General features: G+C 39.5%; 1 protein-coding gene across 34 annotated transcripts in view; it reads right to left on the bottom strand.

Annotated features, from left to right (window-relative positions):
• ZFX (zinc finger protein X-linked) overlaps positions 1 to 22,082 on the bottom strand; it is a 65,005-nt gene that overhangs the window by 16,599 nt on the left and 26,324 nt on the right. For 12 of the 34 annotated variants that reach the window (XM_078362562.1, XM_035289564.3, XM_078362570.1 and 9 more), the window contains 2 exons: positions 21,753 to 21,841; positions 15,987 to 16,565 (listed from right to left, as the gene is read on the bottom strand). In XM_078362562.1, the coding sequence (XP_078218688.1) occupies positions 15,987 to 16,565; positions 21,753 to 21,813 (640 nt within the window). In that variant the 5' untranslated portion in view covers positions 21,814 to 21,841. Of the gene's footprint in view, positions 1 to 15,986; positions 16,566 to 19,987; positions 20,112 to 20,810; positions 20,907 to 21,752; positions 21,842 to 22,082 lie in introns of all 34 variants that reach the window. The other 22 variants (XM_035289553.3, XM_035289560.3, XM_078362558.1 and 19 more) reach the window with 3 other exon arrangements.

The following is a 22,082-nucleotide window of genomic DNA, read 5'->3' as shown; positions in this document are numbered from 1 at the left end:
ATGTCTAACAGATGTTTCAAAAGTAAGTTTCTGCTCAAATGTTACCTTCTCAGCAAAACCCTGACCATACTTGTAACCCAAATCCCCCTTATATTGCATTTTACCTCCTTAAGTCTGTATCACCTTATGATATACTGTATCACTCATCTATGTCTGTGTACCTCTGCCAGAATGTAATGTTTAACAGGAAAAGAAACTTCCCTGTGTTTTGTTCACTAATATATCCCAAGTACCTACAAGAATGCCCAGCATATAAAGTAAGCACGCAACATTCATTTATTAAATATATGAATGCTAATCTTCATAAATGTTTGGTCATTAAGGTATTAGTTCTTAACCCTCTTTAAAAAAAAAGCGAGGTGCAGTGGCTCACACTTATAATCACAACACTTTGGGAGGCGAAGGCGGGAGGATTGCTTCAGCCTGGGTAACACAGTGAGACCATCTCTAAAAGAATTTTTGAATTAGCCAGGCATGTTGGTATGGGGCTGTGGTCCTAGCTCCTCAGGAGACTGAGGTAGGAGGATCACTTCAGTCCAGGAGGTCAAGGCTACACTAGTGAGTCATGATCATGCCACTGCACTCCAGCCTGGGCAACACAGCAAGACCCTGCTTTAAAAAATAATAAAAAATATTATAAAAGCATCCATATTTTGCCTGTAATACACAAATAAGTTTTTGAGCCAGTATCTACTGTCACTTTACTGTGAAAGACGTGGAAGTTAACATTTCTACTTCTCCACTTCCCCAAATATTTTAGTTTTATATTAAATGAATTCAATGCTCATTTCTAGTTTTTTTAAATCACAGTTTCTCCATTCTACGGTTCCGTCTATTGATTGATCCTTTAGTCTACTAGATTCAATACCAAATAGTTCCTCCATCCCTGTCAAGAAAGGTCAATGGGTGCTACAGTCCTTGAACTCCTGAATACTTGAAAATGTTGGTCCATGGCCTTTATTTGAAGACTGAATTGGTTAAGTATAAAACTCTTAGGTTACAATTTCCTCAGAACTTTGCAGACATTATTCCATTGTATCCTAGTATTGAGCATATCTATTATGCCTATAATTCTTGATCCTTAAAGTTCACTAAATAACACAATGATTATTATTTGTTTTTTCATTTTGATAATTTCTTGGAACAAGAAAGATTCTAATCTTTATTTCAGGAAAATGTTTTTCCATTATAAATATTTTTCTAGTTCATTAGTTGTTCTCTTCTGGAATTTCACTTGTGTTTGGGTCCTTTATCTGTCTCTGTATCTATCCTTCTCCATAATCATTTTTGCAACTTTATTTTCTTACGATTTCATTTTGTGATTTCCTAAAGCCCACTCCTCTGTCCTTGGCTATATGGTAAGATACATTTTTTTATTATTGTTGCTTCAATGGTTGCTTTTACCTTGATCACATTTTTTTCCTTCAGCTTCTTTCTGAATTTTGTCAGTTTATACTCTAACTGCCCCTATTGCCTTGTAATACATTATTTGAACCGCTGTATGTCTTTTTAATTTTTTGGGGGGGAAGGGTAGAAATGGGATCTCACTGTGTTGCCCAGGCTGGTCTCAAACTCCTGGCCCTAAGCAATCCTTCCACCTCCATCTCCTACAGTGCTGGGATTACAGGTGTTAGCCACCACACCTGGCCTGTCTTGAGTTTTTAAAAAGACATCATAGTGTGTTTGCAATTTCACTGAGCCTGCAGACCAGTGCTAACCAACAGAATTTTCTTTGATGAAAGAATGCTCTGCACCAGCCACATGTAGCTATTAAGTACTTGAAATGTGGCTGGTGCAATGTAGGAACTGTATGTTTAACTTTAATTCATTTAAACAACTTTAGCCACATATGTGGCTAGTGGCTACTATTAGAGGAAATTTCTAGATTCAAAGGGCTCCCCTGTGTGAAAATACAATGCATTAAAAAAAAAAAAAAAGTCTACAGCCAAACACAGTGGCTCACACCTGTAATCCCAACAACACTTTGGGATTCCACTTATAAGAGGTAGCCAGGGTAGTCGAATTCATCAGAGACAGAAAGTAGAAGGATGGCTGCCAGGGGCTGAGGAAGAGGGGATCAGGGAATTAGTGTTTAATGGGTATGGAGTTGGTTTTACAAGATGAAAAGAGTTCTGGAGATGGATGCTAGTGATCATTGCACAACAGTGTGAATGCACTTAATGCCACTGAACTGTATACTTAAAAAATGGTTAAGATGGCAACTTTTATGTGTATTTTATCACAATTTAAAAATAGTGATTTTTAAAACTAAATAAAAAGCTTTTGGCATAATTCCACAACTATCGCCTCTCCTTTTTAAACATCCCTCATGTTACTAGAAGATATTTTATTGAAAAAAGTAATTTCTTAAAGAGGAAAAGCTAATTCGGGGCCTTTAGTAAATAGAAAAGCTAATAATAAAGACTCTAGGGAATTGTTCCTTGGCCCATTTGGCTTTTACGATTATTATTGAGATACAGTTTACATAACATAAAATTCTCCATTTTAAAGTGTACAATTAAGTGATTTTTAGCACATTCTCTGTGGTACAACCATCACTACCTTCTAATTCCCCATAAAGAAACACCATACCCACTAGCAGTCAGGCCCAATTCATTCCTCCCCCCATCTCCTATGAATCTGCCTCCTCTAGATATTTCATATAGATGGAATCATACAACATGTGGTTTTTGTGCCTGGTTTCTTTCACTAAGCATGTTTTCAAGGTTCATCCATATTGCAGCATTCAACAAATCTCAACTCCTTTTTATGACTGAATGATATCCCGTTGTATGGATATACCACATTTTAGTTATCCATTCATCAGCTGACGAACATTTGGGTTGCCCACTTTTTGGCTAATGTGAATAATACTGCTATGAATGTTTGTGCAGAACTTTTTGTGTGAACATGTTTTCAATGGTCCATTTGCTTTTACGTTTTTAAAACGATATACTACTGTCTGCTAGTGACACTAAAAGGGAGTAACATGGAAGTACTAAGCCTTTGGAAGTATAAAAGAAACAACAACAACAAGACCTGAAAGATAAGAAATCATCTCTTAAACCCAAAAAAGAGAAGTCATTAAACATGGTCATTAAAATAAGCTCAAATAAAATCTTTTTTTTTGACAGTATCTTGCTCTGTCACCCAGGCTGGAATGCAGTGCTCACTGGGGCCTTGACCTTCTGGGCTCAAGCAATCCTCCCACCTCAGCCTTCTGGGTAGCCGGGACCACAGGCATGTGCCAACCACACCGGGCTTTTTTTTTTTTTTTTAATTTTTTCTAGACATGGGGTCTCCCTATGTTGTGAAGCCTAGTTTGAACTCCTGGGCTCAAGTGATCCTCTGCCTCAGCCTCCACAAACGTTGGGATTACATGTGTGAGCCATTGTGCCAGGCCTCAAAATCTTAACAGCGCAACTCTGACTGCCACATTTCAATAAAGATTGAAAAGATCTTGTGCTGGTCTTGAGAACAACTGATGTTATCTAAGAGGAACAAACAAGAGAGAAAATCCATGCCATGAGGACACAATCAGTCTCAAACTCTAATTAAACTTGAAGTTGATAAACCTATGGCCAATACTCATAAGGTAGACACACATTCACTAAATCCCAGCCTCCCAGATACCTGATAAATCTTTAAACAGGCTAATTTGAGAGAAAAATGAAGATTATTTTACTTCCTAAATAAGTTACCTCAAGGCGCAGTCTGAATACACGAATCTTTTCTAAAGGTTTAACAAGATTCACACTTGTTGGGACTTGTGACACACAATTGGGACTGATGTCAAGGAGGGAAACCAGGCCTTTCCTTACCATATACCTCATGATTGCTAAGAGAATTAGGTTCTGTGAACAATGAGCCTATTCTAACTTACTCTGGCAAGTCTAATAGTCTTACTACCTAATTACCAGAATGTTTTTAAAACCTCTAACCCCAAAATACAAAAAAAAAAAAAAAAAAAAAACCTGTATAATAGACTTGATATTATTCAACATCGTCAGGGTCCCTGTATGGCTGGCTATTTAATACCCAATGAAGGCTGGGAGCAGTGACTCACACCTGTAATCTCAGCACTTTGGGGCCAAGATGGGCTGGTCACCTGAGATCAGGAGTTTGAGACCAGCCTGGCCAACATGGCAAAACCCCATCTCTATTAAAAATACAAAAATTAGCTGGGTGTGGTGGTGCACACCTGTAATCCCACCTACTCTGGAGGCTGAGGTAGGAGGATCACTTGAACCCAGCAGGTGGAGGCTACAGTGAGTCAAGATCGCACCACTGCACTCCAGCCTGGGAGACAGAGGAAGACTCCATCTCAAAAAAAAATACCCAATGAAGATATCAAAGATGGGTATCTCCTCCTAAAAGGATATCTAAGCAACTAGTATGTCCCAGGCACTATGGTAAGTAGTTTCCCTATATTATGAAATCAGTGACAACAACCCCAGAACTTAGATGTTTTATCTCTACTTGACGTATGTGAAAACAGAGCACCTAAAAGACTGAGTAACTTGCAGGAAGTATTCTGTCAGGAAGGCAAATGCTTTAGCAGATAAATACATTTAAATTTCATTCTTAGACCTTCCTCTCTTCACTTCCTCGTCAGGAACCCTCTTTCTGGGGTTACAATTCCACTTTAGTATATAGCCTATAAAAGACTTCAAAGAATTGGGTACGATCTCATCTCCTTTAATTCTTGAAACTTTCCTGGAGCAGTTTAAAGGTTTAATGAAATTAGCCTCATTCTGTAGACAAGGAATTAAAGGAACAGCGCCATTCAGGTCCCTGTCCTAAGTTTGAGTGATGTGTAGTGTGGTATCACATAAGTAATGAAAAATAGTTGCTGAATTGCAGTGAATTGGTCTAAAACTAGTAAAACAATAACCGATTTCTTAATACTAAACATTCAGAGGGAAAAGAAAGGAATGACTGTCACAATCCCACTCTGTACCTGCCTTTACCCAAGAATTCCCTGATGGGACAACAGAAAGGTCATAATGAAGCTAGTCTAGATGGAGCCTTGCTAGCCCAATGGATGCCACTGACTGATGCCTCTGTGTGGATGATAATGACAGCAATGGCTAGCAGTGATTGACAGGATCTCTCATTCTCACAATAACCCTAAAAGTCAAGCGATATTACTGCCATTTCACAAACAAGGAAGCTAAAACAAAAAGGTTAGTTAACTTGCTGGAAATTCATTCAGCTAATGAGTAGCAGAGCTGGTATCCAAATCAAAGGCTGTCTGACTCAGCTGCAGGCGCTGTTTCCATATACCAGATGTTGTTTCTCTAAAATAGGTGAGGAGAGGCATGTTCTCTCTCCCTCTCTCCTTTGCTCTTCCCTCCTCAAACCCATTACCTCACAAAGTAATCGTATTCCGTTCAAAGGGTAAGGTGACATTTTTTTGTCTAGGTCTCAGGAGATAAACAGTAAATATTAACCAGAAGGCCAGTGTGAAGCTCCAATTGCTTGTAATGCTTTCAAAATAGAGACCTTTTCCCATCCTTATTTTTGGCAGGAGAAGCGAGAAACTAAAACATCTTTGCCTTATTTGCCTGCTTTATTCTTGTTACAAAGCTAGCCAACACCTAGATTGAACATTATACTGAAAACTCTTAAGTCATTAATTTTAGTGTTGATTTCTAAATAAATTTCAGTGTCTAAAGACACAATTTTAGATTAAAATAAACCTCTTTTCAAATTTCATCCGAAAAAGCTTTAAAAAGATGTTCAAAGTGACTATAGTTAATAACAATGTACTATATACTTAAAAAATCACTGAGACTAGATTTTAAGTGTTCTCACCACAAAAAAATAAGAATGTGAGGTAACATACGTTAATTAGCTCCACTTACCCTTTTCACAATACATACATATTTCAAAACATCATGTTGTGCACCATAAATATATATAACTTTTATTTGGCAACTTAAAAAAAATTTTAAATAATGAAATAAATTTTAAAAATGTTTAATACACTTTCTCCAAACTATCCTTAGTTCAGTAAATAACAATTTTTCAAAATCCAAATTTTTATCCTGTGTTTTATCAAATGGTTTTTTAAAAAAGAACTGGTAGGGTACATACATAAAAATAATGATAAAATACATTATTTTTTATGTAATTAGCCCATGAAACAAAGGAGTAAATATTTTACTATCTCTTCTATTCTAATAGTCCCTAGAATCAATCAATAAACAACAAGATTGTGTCGACCCTCAGAGTTTATACATTAAACACAGGGGTTTGAACTTTACGTACTTATTTGCTCCCTGGTTTAAAAAACATATGGTAGGGTACATACATAAAACTAATGGTAAAATACATACCTAGCCAATAATTAGCCCATGGAAGGAAAGAGTAAATCTCTTACTATCTCTTGTACGCTAACAGTCCCTAGAATCAACCAATAAACTATCAGATTGTGTTGGCCCCCAGGGTTTATATATTAAACATAGGGGCTTGGACTTTATATATTTATTCGCTCCCTGAACCACGTTTTATTGGATGTCTACTGTGACCAAAGTCATGCTTCATTAGAACGACTGGTCAAAATACCTAAACTGGATAGCCAGGGCAAACCAGGGCCACCTCATTCCACAGGTGCAGGGGTCCCTTTACAGTGTATTTGTATGCAGCAACCCTGTCAGTAACTCTTTAGCATATCCATTTGCTCCTCTTCTACCAGTTTTGTCATGTACCCAGCTGCATAGACCGGAAACCAAGAAGTGAGCTACAAACCCTCCCCTTTCTCAACCCTAAATTTAATCCAAATTCTACCTCCTAAATGTGTGATGAATCAGTTTCTGCTAATTTCTACTGATAAAACCTTATTTCAAACTATTATCATCTGTTTCTTACCTGGACCACCACAATAACCTTTCAAAATGTACTTTTCGTTTCTGATTTCACTCTTACCTTGCATCTGCCCTGAACACTGCCATTCTCTTTCTAAACTATAGATCTAAACATGTTATTTATTATTAATCTGCCTAAAATCCTTTAACAGCTTCCCACATCCAAAACGTAAAGCAGGCTTCTATGTTCAAGAGCCTTTACACTTTGGGTCCTATTTTGCCAGTCTTCTTTCTCTCCACTTCCTCCACCCTCCTCACCAGACATTATTAGCACCCAAAGAATAGGTCTCTGAACACTCAACAATCTCTCACATCTCTCTGCCTTTCTTCCCTCCTCAGCCACCTACTGAACATTTTATTTTCTACACCCTTCAGATTGAGTTCATCTCAAATTACTTTTTAAAGTTTTGAAAAAATTTTTTAAATCCTTGTCTTTGAGAATACTGAAATATTTAGGAAAAAAATGATATGTGGAATTTACTTCAAATACAGAAAGGAGGAAAATGATAGGAGATGAAATAAATTTGGTCAGTTTCTTCAAGTGAGCTTCCATAGAATTTCAGCTTATAATGCTTTTGTAGCATTTATCTCTCTCAAGTGTACCAAAAATTTTCCGTTTTCTTTTTTTTTTTTTGGAGATGGAGTCTCACTCTGTCACCTAGGCTGGAGTACAGTGGCACAATCTTGACTCACTACAACCTCCACCTTCCAGGTTCAAGCAATTCTCCTGACTCAGCCTCCTGAGTAGCTGGGATTACAGGTGCATGCCACCACACTCAGCTAATTTTTCTATTTTCAGTAGAGATGAGGTTTCAGCATGTTGGTCAGAGTGGTCCCGAACTCCTGACCTCGTGATCTGCCCACCTCGGCCTCTGAAAGTGCTGGGATTGCAGCCATGAGCTACCGCACCCAGCCCCATTTTCTCCTTTAGTGCTTCTAAAGTACTTTGTGTATCTATTTATATACCTTCTCATACTTTTTTTCTTTTTTTTTAATCTACAGAGCTTCCTGTGGTCTGGTCAAACCTTCTCATACTCAACTGAAATTGCCTGTATTCTGTTTCTCTTCCCTCCCAGACTGTGAACTCATAAAAAGCCAGGGACTTCGCTGTTTATCTCCAACCCCTAGTGAGGTTCACAGCTCATTAAGGCTGATCGATAAATATTTTCTCAATAAATGAAGGCACAAGAAAAATCAACAGTGGCAAGAGAATAATAATAGCTTACATATGGATTCCTTTTTCTCATATAAACACAAATCTGAAAAAAAATACTTTTCATTTAGAAAAACAACAGGATGGGGTTTAGAAACAGTCTGAGCTTCTGCTGGAATGGGTTAAATAAGAAAATGTTTAAACCCCCCCTCCCAAAAAATTATCTTTTAACATTGTTAAAATCTGGTATTCATTAATACTGTAAATTTTATTTATCTTTGGAATTCTATTTGCCTCCCCCATCTACCAATAAGTACTATTTACCATGAACTCTACACTGCTTTGTAGTATTAAATTATACACACATATATACATACATAGAGAGAGAGAGAAAGAGAGAGAGAGAGAGAGGACACTTCGGAATAAAATATAACTGGTTTCAAAACCTCACCCTAATGCTACTGGGTGTGACCTTGGACAAGTTATTAGTTGAGGCTGCAGTGCACTATGATTGGGCCTGTAGTTACCCACTATACATCTACAGGCATGTATGTATGTATGCATGCATGCCTGGGAAACACACTGAGATCTCATTTCAAAAACTAACAACATATTTTCAATTCTGGCACACAGATATAATTTACTGAAAGTTTATTATTACCTATTTTTATTGTTATCAAGAGACAATAGCTACTAGTAGGGAAGAAATGTATCATTAATGCCTTGGATGAGGCATGATGTACACAGACCTTCAGCTATAACATTCATTTATTCAACAAATATTTATTTCATACCTAATACGCATATGGTGTGATGGGGAAGATATATAAGCAGCGAAGACGCAGTAAATGGTTCCTGTCCTCAAGAAACATGTAATTTAGAAGCCTATCATAAAATCTAGATTGCAAAGAGTAAGGAAGTCAGTCATCCTAACCTCAAAGGTAGCTATATGTGACAATGAACATTTGTGTCTATATACACAACCACGATATTATAAAGAATAAGGACTGCTTCATCATTATTTAATGTTATTTTGTGTGGGTTTTTTTGTTTTTGGATTTTTTAGAGATGGGGTCTCACTCTTTCACACAGGCTGAAGTATAGCGTATGATTACTACAGCCCACAGCAACCTCAAACTCCTGTGCTCAAGAGATCCTCCTGACTGCTTCCTGAGTAGCTGGGACTACAGGCATACACCACCACACCAGCTAATCTTTTTTTTTTTTTTTTTTTTTTTTTTGGTAGAGACAGGGTCTTGCCACATTGCCCAAGCTGGTCCCGAACTCCTTAGCCTCAAGAGATCCTCCCCTCTCAGCCTCCCAAAATGCTGGGGTTACAGGTGTGAGCCACTTTACCTAGCCCATCATCATTTCAAATGAGACCTGCAGAAGTAAGAAACCTGCCAAGATGGATACTAAAGACATTATAAAAGCTGTTTATTAGACACTCAGATCCAATAACATAATGAAACTTTTAAAGAAAAGAGAGTGCTTGCACATCTGGCCACATTTCTGACCTAAAAATAAAGTGTTGAATAAATGTAAGAAATCAGAGATACTACCATCTCTCATCATATTATAAAAACCATTAAAGTCGACTACCGATAAATCAGCCCATAGTTCCTCTACATACTTACAACAAAACCTTTGTTAATCCTTAACTTCTGAAATCAATATAGGTATTTTAGGGGGTCTTGGGAGGGGGTTTTTAAGAAACAGGGTCTCGTTCTGTCACCCAGGCTGGAATACAGTGATGCAATCAAGGCTTACTGTAACCTCTGAACTCCTGGCCTCAAGCGACCCTCCCACCTCAGCTTCCCAAAGTGTTGGGATTACAGGCATGAGTCCCTGCGCCTGACCTCAATACAGGTTTTAAGTTAAAATGCATCATTAAGGCCGGACATGGTGGCTCACACCTGTAATCCCAGCACTTTGGGAGCTCGAGGTAGGCAGATCGCTTGACGCCAGAGTTTGAGACCAGCCTGGCCAACATGGCAAAACCCCTCCTCTACTAAAAATACAAAAATTAGCCAGACATGGTGGTACGTGCCTGTAGTCGCAGCTACTCCAGAGGCTGAGGCAGGAGAATCACTTCAACCTGAGAGGTAAAGGTTGCAGTGAACCAAGATTGTGCCACTGCACTCCAGTCTAGGCAACAGAGCAAAACTCTGTCTCAAAAATAAATGAATTAATTAATTAAAATAAAACATCATTAAGTATCTTTACTGGGAGGCACAGTCAAGAGAAATGTTAATTAAGTCTAAAGTGTTCAGCTGGTTTGATTCCGAAGCCAATAGTAAATTAAATTTTAAAATACAATCATTACTTTTGAAGGGAAAGGGCAGATGTTGAGGTAGAGGGGAATAAGAGTACAAATGTGCCTATATAGGCCAGGCAAGGTGGCTCACATCTGTAACTGCAGAATTTAGGGAGGCTGAAGTAGGCGAACTGCTTGAGCCCAGGCTGGTTCAAGACCAGTCTGGGCAACACGGCAAAACCTCATCTCTACAAAAAATACAAAAATTAGCCAGGTGTGGTGGCGCATGCCTGTTACCCCAGCTACTTGAGAGGCTGAGGTGGAAAGACTGCTTGAGCCCAGGAGGCAGAGGTGGTAGTAAGCCACGACGGCACCACCGCACTCCGGAGCAAGATTTCATCTCAAAAATAATAATAGAGAAGACAGAGGCACTACTAAAGCCCACCACCTCTAAGCCCAATTTAAAAACAATCCAACCATTTCATTATACTGAAATAGGGAAATAGTACGTGTGTGCAAGCAAATGCTCATGTGCGTACGTATTTGTTTAAATGTATTTTTGCATTCTTTGAGTTTGGATATGTTTCATTTAAAAGGAGAGAAATTATATTATTTAAGTATATACACGTACATAAAACATATATTAAAATAAACTAATGATAGCCATTTATGTTCATCCGTATTTACTTTTTCAGGAATATTAAAATCTATATAAATTAGGAGAAACCCAAGGCCTAAAGATGACTATAAGATTTTTAATGAAAATTTTACAAATCTGTAAAATTTTACATGTCTTATCTTAGAAATTCTGTACTACAAGAAGCTGATATGCTGAATCAATTGTTACTAAAGCAACTTCTCGGTTTTTTTCAATGACTTCCTTGAAGGGCTGAACTTTCTAAAAATGTAGAAAGTAAAGGCAAGAGATACTGTGCAATTAAAGGGCAAACCAATACCATGCATTTCACTCCTTAGCAAAAAAGCTGAGGAAAACAGAAAGGTTAGAAAGTACAGAGAGAAGTCAAGGAGAAGCGAGTGCTTTCTCCTCTTCAGTATTTCAGCAGACCCTCCTCCCTTCATAAACTGGGATGAACTCAACTCTCTGCTTTCTCTAGCCTTGGCTCCGGGTTGCCCGGTCTTGTAATAGAAAATGTGGCAGTAGTAAGGGCTGAGTACCCCTTATCCAAAATACTCGGACCAGAAGTGTTTCAGACTTTTGTGGATTTTGCAATATTTGCATATACATAATGAGCTATCTTAGGGATGGAACCCAAGTCTAAACATGAAATTTTATCTGTGTTTCATATACACCTTATACACATAGCCTGAAGGTAATTTTATACGATATGTTTTAAACAATTTTGTGCCTGAAACAAACAAAATTTCAGGCACAAAATTGTTTAAAACATATCGTATAAAATTACCTCAAGCAGGCAGATCGACTGCTTGAGACCAGAGTTTGAGACCAACCTGGCCAACATGGCAAAACCCCGTCTCTACTAAAAATACAAAAATCAGAAATCAAGTGTCAGGTGTGGAATTCTTCACGTGTGGTGTCACGCCTGTACTTAGAAAGTTCTGGATTCTGGAGCACGTCAGATATTGGATTTTCGGATTAAGGAAACTCAACCTGCATTTTAAAATAGCATTTCAGCTGGGCGCAGTGACTCATGCCTGTTGTAATCCCAGCACTTTGGGAGGCTGAGGTGGGTGGATCACCTGAGGTCAAGAGTTCAAGACCAGCCTGGACAACATGGTGAAACCCCGTCTCTACAAAAAAATACAAAAATTAGCTGTGCATGGTGGCCTGTAATCCCAGCTACTCAGAAGGCTGAGGCACAAGAATCACTTGAACCCAAAAGGCGGAGATTGCAGTGAGCCGAGATCGCACCACTGTACTCTAGCCTGAGCAACAGAGCGAGACTCCATCTCAAAACAAAATAAACTAAAATAGCATTTTCATACTAAATACTGCATTGTACTTACAACCTCAGCTGGCCCCTCAATGCAGTTCAGCAATCTATCTCATAAATTCTTGGCTTCCTACATTGGCCTATCCCCAAACGACCAAAGCTTTTCAACCCTTTCCCATTATCCTTCAGCTTTCCACCCAACCTCTGCAATCCTTCTGTATGAGCAGATAAACCTGCTTCACAGACAAATTAGCTCCCAACATTCAAACACTCCTTTTACATTCTGTAGCTGGAAAGGGGCCTCATCCTTAACTGCCTTCCCATCTCAGAGAAGGGGAGTCACTTTTCGTCTCCTGCACTCACCTAATAGCCATCCCTACAGCCCTGGACCCCACCCAGTCCCTTCCCCTTCTCTGGAACCTGCTCTATCTGTTAGCCCTTCCTTTCTTTATCTTCAGGCTGTCTCTGTCCAGGGATTCTTTTTTTTCCTGTAAGTGTATAAACATGTTCAACTTACTTTTGCCATCCAGGCAACCATCAAAAGCTATACTCCCGCCTCTTCAGTCCCTTTGCTGACCAAAATGGCAATTTATCCAAACTGTTTCGCCTAATCCTACTTTCACTAATTTCTCAATCCATCCTAGCTCATCTCTTCTATCTCCTCTCCACTAGCCCATGCCTTACTGAACCCACTCTAATTTAGATACCAATGACCTAAATGCCAAACAAAAAAGCCTGCTTTCTCTTCAGTGGCTGATACTTGCAGAAACTTTTTATCCTTAACAGTGTTAAAAACACTTTTTCTCCTCCTTCTCTTCCTAAAACCTCATTTTACATGGACTCTTTTCTGCCTACTTCTTAAATACCTATAGGAGCCATACTTGACACTCATATTCTACAAGCATGCTCTGGAGACCACCATCCACTTCCATACATGATACTGCCTACATTCTTATTATCCTAAATTTCTTCCTCTAGCCACAAACTCTCTCAAAAGCACCAAAGTCACATCTTTTCAACTGCCTAGAAAAAACATCCACCAGCAAGCAACTCAAACTGTAACAGGTGAAAAATCTTCCCCCTGCCCCCGCCCCTCCCCACCAAACCTACTCCTCCTTTCAGGTAACAGCATGACCAGGCACCCACTCTCCCAAGGTAGAAAACTTAGAGTCATCCTTAAATTACCTTTCTTCCTCACACCCCTAGCCTCTTTAATCTATCATCAAATTTCATCCATAATCTCTTGAATGCAGCTACCTCTCTGTCCCCTTTACTATTAATGTACTTTAGATATTCATCTCATATGTGAATCATTTCAACAGTTCTCTACTACTAATCTCTCCCTGATTTAGTCTTACTGCACATACCAGGATTATCGTCCTAAAATAATTTCGAAATTGAAACAGGATACCCTATTTTTCTCTATCATACTGGCAAAAACTAAAAAGAAAAACAATACTCTGTATTGGTTAGAGTGTGGGGAAATGAACATTCCCATAAACTTGGTGAGGGGAATATTAAGGCAAAATACCAAGGGAATTTAACCAAACTTGAAGCATAACCAAACTTGCAAATGTGTATACCCTTTGATCTACCAATTCTATTTCCACGAATTTATTCTAAGGAATAAAACAGAATGTACACAAGATCTTTAAGTATATCCTAAAGTTCCCATCAATATCAGCGAAGGCCAGAACCTTTTTTTTGTTTTTAACATACTATACTATTTGCCTGGAATGTCTTTCTGCCACCTATACCCTCCGACACCCTGTAAAACTAGAATTCATCCTTGATTTCAAAGGTCAGCTACTCCATCCGGTCTCCATGGCAGTATATTCACACCTCTGTATCACACTACAAACTTTCTCTCCCACAGCAGATCATAAGCTCTCCAGGGATAATGGTTTTATGTATGTATTTATTTAGCATATCTCTGTATCTATGCTACCTACAACAATGTCTCACACATTAAGGGTCCAATAAACATGTGTTGAAAAAAGGCATTTTCTTCCTCTTTCCACAAAGAATTCTTTTTCAAAATCTCAAGGAGTTTTCAAAGGAGTTTCAAAATCTCAAAGAAGTTTCCTAAAATGCTGGTGGACTTCAATATATTAATGCTATATTAACTTCCTGTATTAAAACAGGTATTCAAGCAAAGCAAATATTTTTGAAAATTTATAAAGAGTCTATATCCTTTATATTTGAAGTTTAATTCCTTAAGGCATAAGAATTTCCATACTGGGTCAGAACCGTGGCCTAGCCAACCTGGAATTTTATCTCTGAAAGTGGTACCAACAAATATGTTGTAAGAAGATAACAGCTGTCCTTGCTGATGCTAAGATAAACATTTAAAGGTGTGCTTCAAAATACTTTATACTTGATACCATGTTTTGGAATCATGCTTCATACTCTTCATGTTATCTGTTATATAGTATTTTACATATACGTACATAAGTATTACCTAAACAGTACTGTGTATCCATATTCAAGAAAATAAGTAGCAGCACAGTGTCTGACACCTGTAATCCCCGCACTTTAGGAGGTCAAGGCAGGCACACTGCCTGAGCTCAGGAATTCGAGACCATACTGGGCAACGTGGCAAAACCCCATCTCTACTAAAAATACAAAAAATTAGCTGTGCATGGTGGTGTGCACCTACAATCCCAGCTACTCAGGAGGCTGAGGCACAAGAATCACCTGAACTCAGGAGGCAGAGGTTGCAGTGAGCCAAGATCGCGCCACTGCACGTCAGCCTGGACGACAGAGCAAGACTCTGTCTCCAAAACAAATAAACAAAAAGAATATAAGTAGCTTGGTTAGACTTCTTTTTTTCCCCCCAAGTTGAAGTCCTTTTAGGTTTCAAGAGGGTTCATAATTCTAATAAAGGCTGATAAAAGCCTGATCACATCCTCCATGACTCCAAAGTTCAGTCAGTTCTTTCCCGTTCAGCATTTTTGTTTTGTTTTGTTTTGAGGAGTCCTGCCCTGTCGCCCAGGCTGGAGTGCAGTGGCACAATCTTGGCTCACTGCAACCTCCGAGTCCCAGGTTCAAGTGATTCTCCTACCTCAACCTCCTGAGTAGCTGGGATTACAGGTGCCCGCCATCACACCCAGCTAATTTTTTTATTTTTAATAGAGAGGGGGTTTCACCATGTTGGCCAGGCTGATCTCAAACTCCTGACCTCAGGTGATCCACCTGCCTCTGCCTCCCAAAGTGCTGGGATTATAGGCGTGAGCCACCATGCCTGGCCTCAAGCCTTTGTCTTTCTAAACTGAAGAAATCTCATTGTCCTCGTGTCCTCCTATAGAAACAACTCTACTCTGCACCATTTCTTTTTTTTTTCCCCCCTAAGACAAAGTCTTGCTCTGTCACCCAGGCTAGAGTACAATGGCATAATCTCGGCTTATTGCAACCTCTGCCTGCTGGGTTCAAGTGATTCTCCTGCCTCCTGAATAGCTGGGACTACAGGCATGTGCCACCACACCTGGCTAATTTTTGTATTTTTAGTAGAGATGGGGTTTCACCATGTTAGCCAGGCTGCTCTCGAACCCCTGACCTCAGGTGATCCACCCACCCCGGCCTCCCAAAGTGCTGGGAATACAGGCGTGAGCCACCACACCTGGCCTTACTTAATTTTCAGTTATCTTGTAGCCTCCTAACTAAAACACAATGCAGGTAGGTCTATGAGATTAGTTTTATATACATTTAAAATCAAAAAAATTTCACCCCTGATAAAAATTAGGAAAGGCAGCCTTCGAAAACACCTTTGACAATCACTGTACCCCAAGACTTACAGGAAATCATAAGGTAGTCCTCGCAGTTGCCTTTGTCATCATCTTGCTGGTCCACAGGGATCCCATTGGCATCTATGACTGCTTCAGAGGCACAGTCTGCTACCAATACTTCTTCTGAAACTACATCGGTGGTCAGAGGATCCGTGACAATTTCTGCTTCTACTACGCTATCATGAACCACATGTTCAACATGTCCAACATGTCCAACATCAGACACATGTATAGATTCACTCGTCAAGACGTGTTCTGGCATAGACATTGAGGCTGAAGTAATGTCAGAAGCTAAAACATCATCTGGGACGGTGCAATGTGCTAAAGAAACTTCTTCAGTTACATCTGAGTCCAGCACTTGCTCAGGAATGATGACCGTTTCAGATACATCTGCTTCTTCCATGATATCTGGGCACTGAACATCTTCTATAACAACGTCCTCAATAACATCTTGGATTACAACAGAATCTGGGTCATCAGGAACAAAGTTATGCACAGTTATGTCTGAATCCACAACATCTGAAACAAAAACAGTTTCTTGTACTTCCACAACAATTTGATCACCATCCATGTGTGTACCATCAGCTCCTTAAAAAAATAAAAATTAAAATGACAAATTTCAGGTAAGTATGCGTGACTACAATTAATGTAAATGTTACTTAATTTCTACTGGGAAAACAGACTGGCTCCTCAGTTTTCTTAAACATTAACAAAGATTAAAGAAATAAAGAGGGAATCTATTTTTGAATCATATTAGAAAGATGTTTTTAACACAAGAACTTTTCAATCATCCCAAATCAATGAATAGATTTTTTTAAATTAGGAGAACAAAGCAATTGAGGCAGTCACAGAAGAACTATATTGACAAAAGTAAAATTCTAGGCACACTAATAAAATCCATATACAGCCAGGTGCAATGGCTCACACCTGTATTCTCAGCACTGGGAAGCCAAGATGGGCAGATGACTTGAAACCAGGAGTTTGAGACCAGTCTGGATAACACTGCGAAACCCCATCTCTATTAAAAATACAAAAATTAGCCCGGGTGTGGTGGCGCAAGCCTATCCCAGCTTCCTGGGAGGCTGAAGCAGGAGAATTGCTTGAACCCAGGAGGTGGAGGTTGCGGTGAGCCGAGGTGGTACTGCTGCACTCCAGCCTGGGTGACAGAGCAAGACTCTGCTGGGGGGGGAAAAAAAAAGAAAAAGCCCATATACATAGGTACTTAAGGGAAGATTATAAAAATTAAGTAACGCAACTTCAGGTGACAAATATACTATTTTCCCTCAGTATATGTGTTTTACCTTTTTGCTCCACCTCCCTCTCCTCAACTCGCATTTGTTCTTCTTTTCATCTCTCCTATGTGTTTCTTTTACTTCTAGTTTTTTTCCTTTCTCCCTTCACATGCTTCCCTTTTTGTTCTGGTGCAATATACCACCAATATGCTCCATGTATGGCTACAGAAATTTAGAAATCATCCTCTGAATCTAGGACATATGAGGATCAGAGGATAAATTTAAAAAGGGACAAAAGGCCACAGTTGAGGAGGAAAGACAACTGGGTTGAAGAGGCCCTGGGGACAGATAGGATAAATACAAGTGCAGCTGTGCTGGGGTGGTGGAGGGTGAGAGTAGTTGCAGTGGGAGCTGCCCCTACTTCAGCAGGGTACACCGCCTCCATCTAGCTTCCTTCCGTCCCCCTAGACACCAACTCTCAAGGCAGTTACATAGGAAACCCTACTCTAGTCAATTTTGCAGTTAAGGAATGAAGGTAGAAGATTCAATCAATTGAAGCCCAGTGAGATTAAATGACTTCACCAAGATCACACAGTTTGCACAGTGTATGGCGCTCAGAAAATATCATTCTGAATGAATGTCACAAATGGAAATAGAAATCATATATCCTTTTCAAAAATATAAGATAAAATACATAAAATATCTTGGTTTCTGTTCTAGAGAAAAGTAAAGAAAGTTTTACAAAAGCCTTACCTAAATAGCTATTCAGTAGATTAGTGCCTCTGGTTGACTCAGACCAGGCTGCGTCCAACCAGGTGCCTAACTCAATGACTGTGTGTCACTGGACAGGCCCTTAGAGAAACACATAGGTTAATCAACAAACAAAAATGATCAGGCCCAGCAGAGCGGCTCATGCCTGTAATACCAGCACTTTGGGAGGCCAAGTGATGTCAGGGGTTCAAGACCAGCCTGGCCAACATGGTGAAACCCCATCTCTACTAAAAATACAAAAATTAGCCAGGCATGGTGGTACATGCCTATAATCCCAGCTACTCGGGGGGCTGAGGCAGGAGAATCGGTGGAACCCAGATGGTGGAGGTTGCAGTGAGCCTCGACTACACCACTGCACTCTAGCCTGGACAACAGAATGAGACTCTATTTACAAAAAAAAAGGAAAACCAAAGGCTCAAGAACACTAAAAATTATAGAAAGTCAACTAATATCTATTTTAATTACATCTAGAACTAATAAAAAGAATATGTTCACTTTAGGCCAGGCGCGATGGCTCATGCCTATAATCCCAGCACTTTGGGAGGCGGAGGCAGGTGGATCACCTGAGGTTGGGAGTTCGAGACCAGCCTGACCAACATGTAGAAACCCCGTCTCTACTAAAAATACAAAATTAGCCAGGCATGGTAGCAAATGCCTGTAATCCCAGCTACTTGGGAGCCTGAGGCAAGAGAACTGCTTGAACACGGGAGGCAGAGGTTGCAGTGAGCCAAGATCACGCCATTGCACTCCAGCCTAGGCAACAAGAGCAAAACTCCGTCTCAAAAAAAGAAAATGAATAAAAGAATATGTTCACTTTAATTTCTACAGAACTTTTACAAAATGCTTGTATTTGTTTTCAGTGTTATCATTAGGAAATAAATCACTAATTTCCATTTTGCATACATAAAGATAAAAACATTTAGTGGCAAGAGCACTGGTTACAAAATGTAAATCAGCCAGGGACGGTGGCTCACGCCTGTAATCCCAGCACTGTGGGAGGCTGAGGCAGGCTCCCACACTTGCGGTCAAGAGTTCAGGCCAGTTTGGCCAACATGGCAAAATTCTGTCTCTACTAAAAATACAATAATTAGCCATGCATGGTGATCTGCACCAGTAATCTCAGCTACTCGGGAGGCTGAGACAGGAGAATCACTTGAACCAGGGAGGCGGAGGTTGCAGTGAGCAGAGATCGCAGCCACTGCACTCCAGTCTGGGCGACAGAGTGAGACTCCATCTCAAAAACAAAACAAAACCCAAAAAAAAACCCATAATCTAAATCAGAGAGTACAGCAGGGTAGGAGATTTATTAGTTTTGTGACCTTGGGCAAGTCATTCAACCTCTGAGTTTCAGTTTCCTCATCAGTAAAATGAGGACATTAGTATCTGCCATGCATACAGATAGTAGGATGATCAAATGGGAATGTGGTGATGATCAAATGGGAATGTATGGGAAGTGTTCTCAAAAACTGTAATCAGAGGTTCCATTATTATTATGACATATGAAAACAGAGGCCCTGGCAGATTAAGTGACTTGCTCAAAGATAAATACCATAAGTGTTATTAATCAAGACTAAAATGCAATACCCTTTGATCTACCGCTTAGCCCATGACCTAGGCTTGCCCGTGGCGAGATTAAGTGAACAAACACTGCACATTTTTCTCCAAAGAGTTTAGTCCCTCCTTCAAGTATATTAATTATACTTCATGCTCCAAGGAAGAAAGAATTACAAACTTTATGTTTATCATTATCAAATTGAGATTTCCAAACCTGAGTTAAAAGACTATCCCAAGTTGTTAAGAAACACACACATAGATCCCCACTGGATTTAGAGACTAAAGAAAATTTTAAAATTTGGCCAAGCACAGTGGCTCACACCTGTAATCTCAGCACTACGGGAGGCCAAGGCGAGAGGATCACTTGAGTCCAGGAGTTCCAGAGCAGCCTGGGCAACATAGTAAGACCCCCGACTCCACAAAATAAAATTAGCTGGGCTTGGTAGCACACACCTGTAGTCTGAGCTACTTGGAAGGCTGAGATAGGAGGATCCCTTGAGCACAGGAGTTTGAGGTTACAATGAACTACGATCATGCCATCGTGCTCTAGCCTAGGCAACTGGGTGAGACTCTGTCTCTAGAAGAAAAATAAAATGATAATAAAAAGAAAATTTGAAAATTTGAAATCACTGACATTTAATTTCCTGATAAAGTTCATTGCTATTCCTTTAATATACTACAATCTGATCATTTACAGTCCAATGGAAAACTTATTAACATTTTATTTTTAATAAGGGTAGCTACCTGGTGTGACATAAAATCCTTTTATATTTTTTTTCCTTTTTTTTCTCTTTCAAGACAGAGTCTTGCTCTATCACCCAGACTGGAATGCAGTGGCATGATCTCAGCTCACTGCAACATCTGCCTCCCAGGTTCAAGCAATTCTCCTGCCTCAGTCTCCCAAGTAGCTGGGATTACAGGTGTGCACCACCATGCCCAGCTAATTTTTTTATATTTGTAGTAGAAACAGGGTTTCAGTATGTTGGCCAGGTTGGTCTTAAACTCCTGGCCTCAAGTGATCCACCCACTGCGGCCTCCCAAAGTGTCGGTATTACAGGCATGAGCCACCTCATCTGGCCTCAAACCCCTTTTATATTATAAAACCAAGTATAGGCCAAGCGTGGTGGCTCACACCTATAATCCCAATACTTATATAAGAAGCTGAGGCAGGCAGATCACATGAGCCCAGGGGTTCAAAAACAGCCTGGGCAACATGGCAAAACCCCATCTCTACCCCCACAAAAAAAAAAAATTAGCCAGGCATTGTGGCACACACCTGTAGCCCTAGTTACTCGGGAAGCTGAGCAGGAGATCACTGGAGCCTGGGAGGCAGGGGTTGCAGTGGACCAAGATGGCGCCACTGTGCTCCAACCTAGGTGACAGAACAAGACCCTATCTGAAAACTAACAAACAAAAAAACCCAAAACACAAGTGTAACCACTTTGCAACATTATATAATTATAACCATGGGTAATTTGAAATACATTTTTTCTAATACTTTTTTTTTTTTCCTGTTTTTTAGAATTTCCTGAGTATAATCTTCCTTGTACACTCTGGGGAGTGAAGACTCCATCTTCCCGAAACAGAAGTCTCCTTTTGGGAACTTGTAAGAGAGAGGGTTATAAAAATAGGACAGTGTCAACATGGGGGACCTTCTTTATCTGCTGGGTATTGGAGAACAGAGAAATGACATGATCCACATGTTATTTTACAATGAGTACTCTGATCAGCAGGCTAGATAAGAGAGACTAAGGGTAAGAAAAATAATGCAAAAGTTATTCCAGACTAAGTATGAGACAAAAGAGCCTGTCTATGTGGTAGGCACTAGGATGAAGAAGAGCAGATGTAAACAAAGAGTATTTTTTCTTTTTCCTTTTTTAAACAAAGGTCCAAACAAAGCTAACAAGCAATATTTTTAAAGGGAGAACCAACAGGAATTCAGGACATAACTGGGTAAGATATCATCTTCATAACTGAAGATAAAACTAAGGTTTTGATATCACTGCTGTCACTGACAAGAATATGAGAGTTGGTTCTGAGGAGCCACCTCTTTGAGGAGGGTAATAATAATATGCTCACTGTAACATCTATGAATTTTGACAGGATAACAAGATAACCTAAGTGTGAATTATCAATGTTAGAGTTCTAGCAATTTATTGATGTGATAACCAATTCCAAATCTGGTAGATGGGAAATGGAACAATTCAAGCAGTTATACCTGTTGCATCAAAAAATGAGTTTGGTTCTTGTGGTTGTAATTCAAGCCCATCTTCATCCATGGCCTTTAATTCTCATCAGTCACAGCTCCTAAATCAGGGGAAAAGGTAAATCAAAGCCATTAGTTTTTTTATATCATGTATTAAAATGTCACCATGATAGTTTCATTTCTGAGACACTTAAATTCTGTGAAAGATAAATGTGTATCAAAAACGTATCTAATCTAATGTGAAAGAGAACTTAAGTGATTTACAATGGTATATGGGCATCTATATTACAAGGCAGGGCAGATAAACAAGTCGACTTTGTCTGAACTTCTTTTTAAATTGAA

Source organism: Callithrix jacchus, chromosome X (assembly GCF_049354715.1).
Source record: "Callithrix jacchus isolate 240 chromosome X, calJac240_pri, whole genome shotgun sequence".
Taxonomy (NCBI): Eukaryota; Metazoa; Chordata; class Mammalia; order Primates; family Cebidae; genus Callithrix; species Callithrix jacchus.
This window is presented reverse-complemented; position numbering and strand designations above follow the sequence as displayed.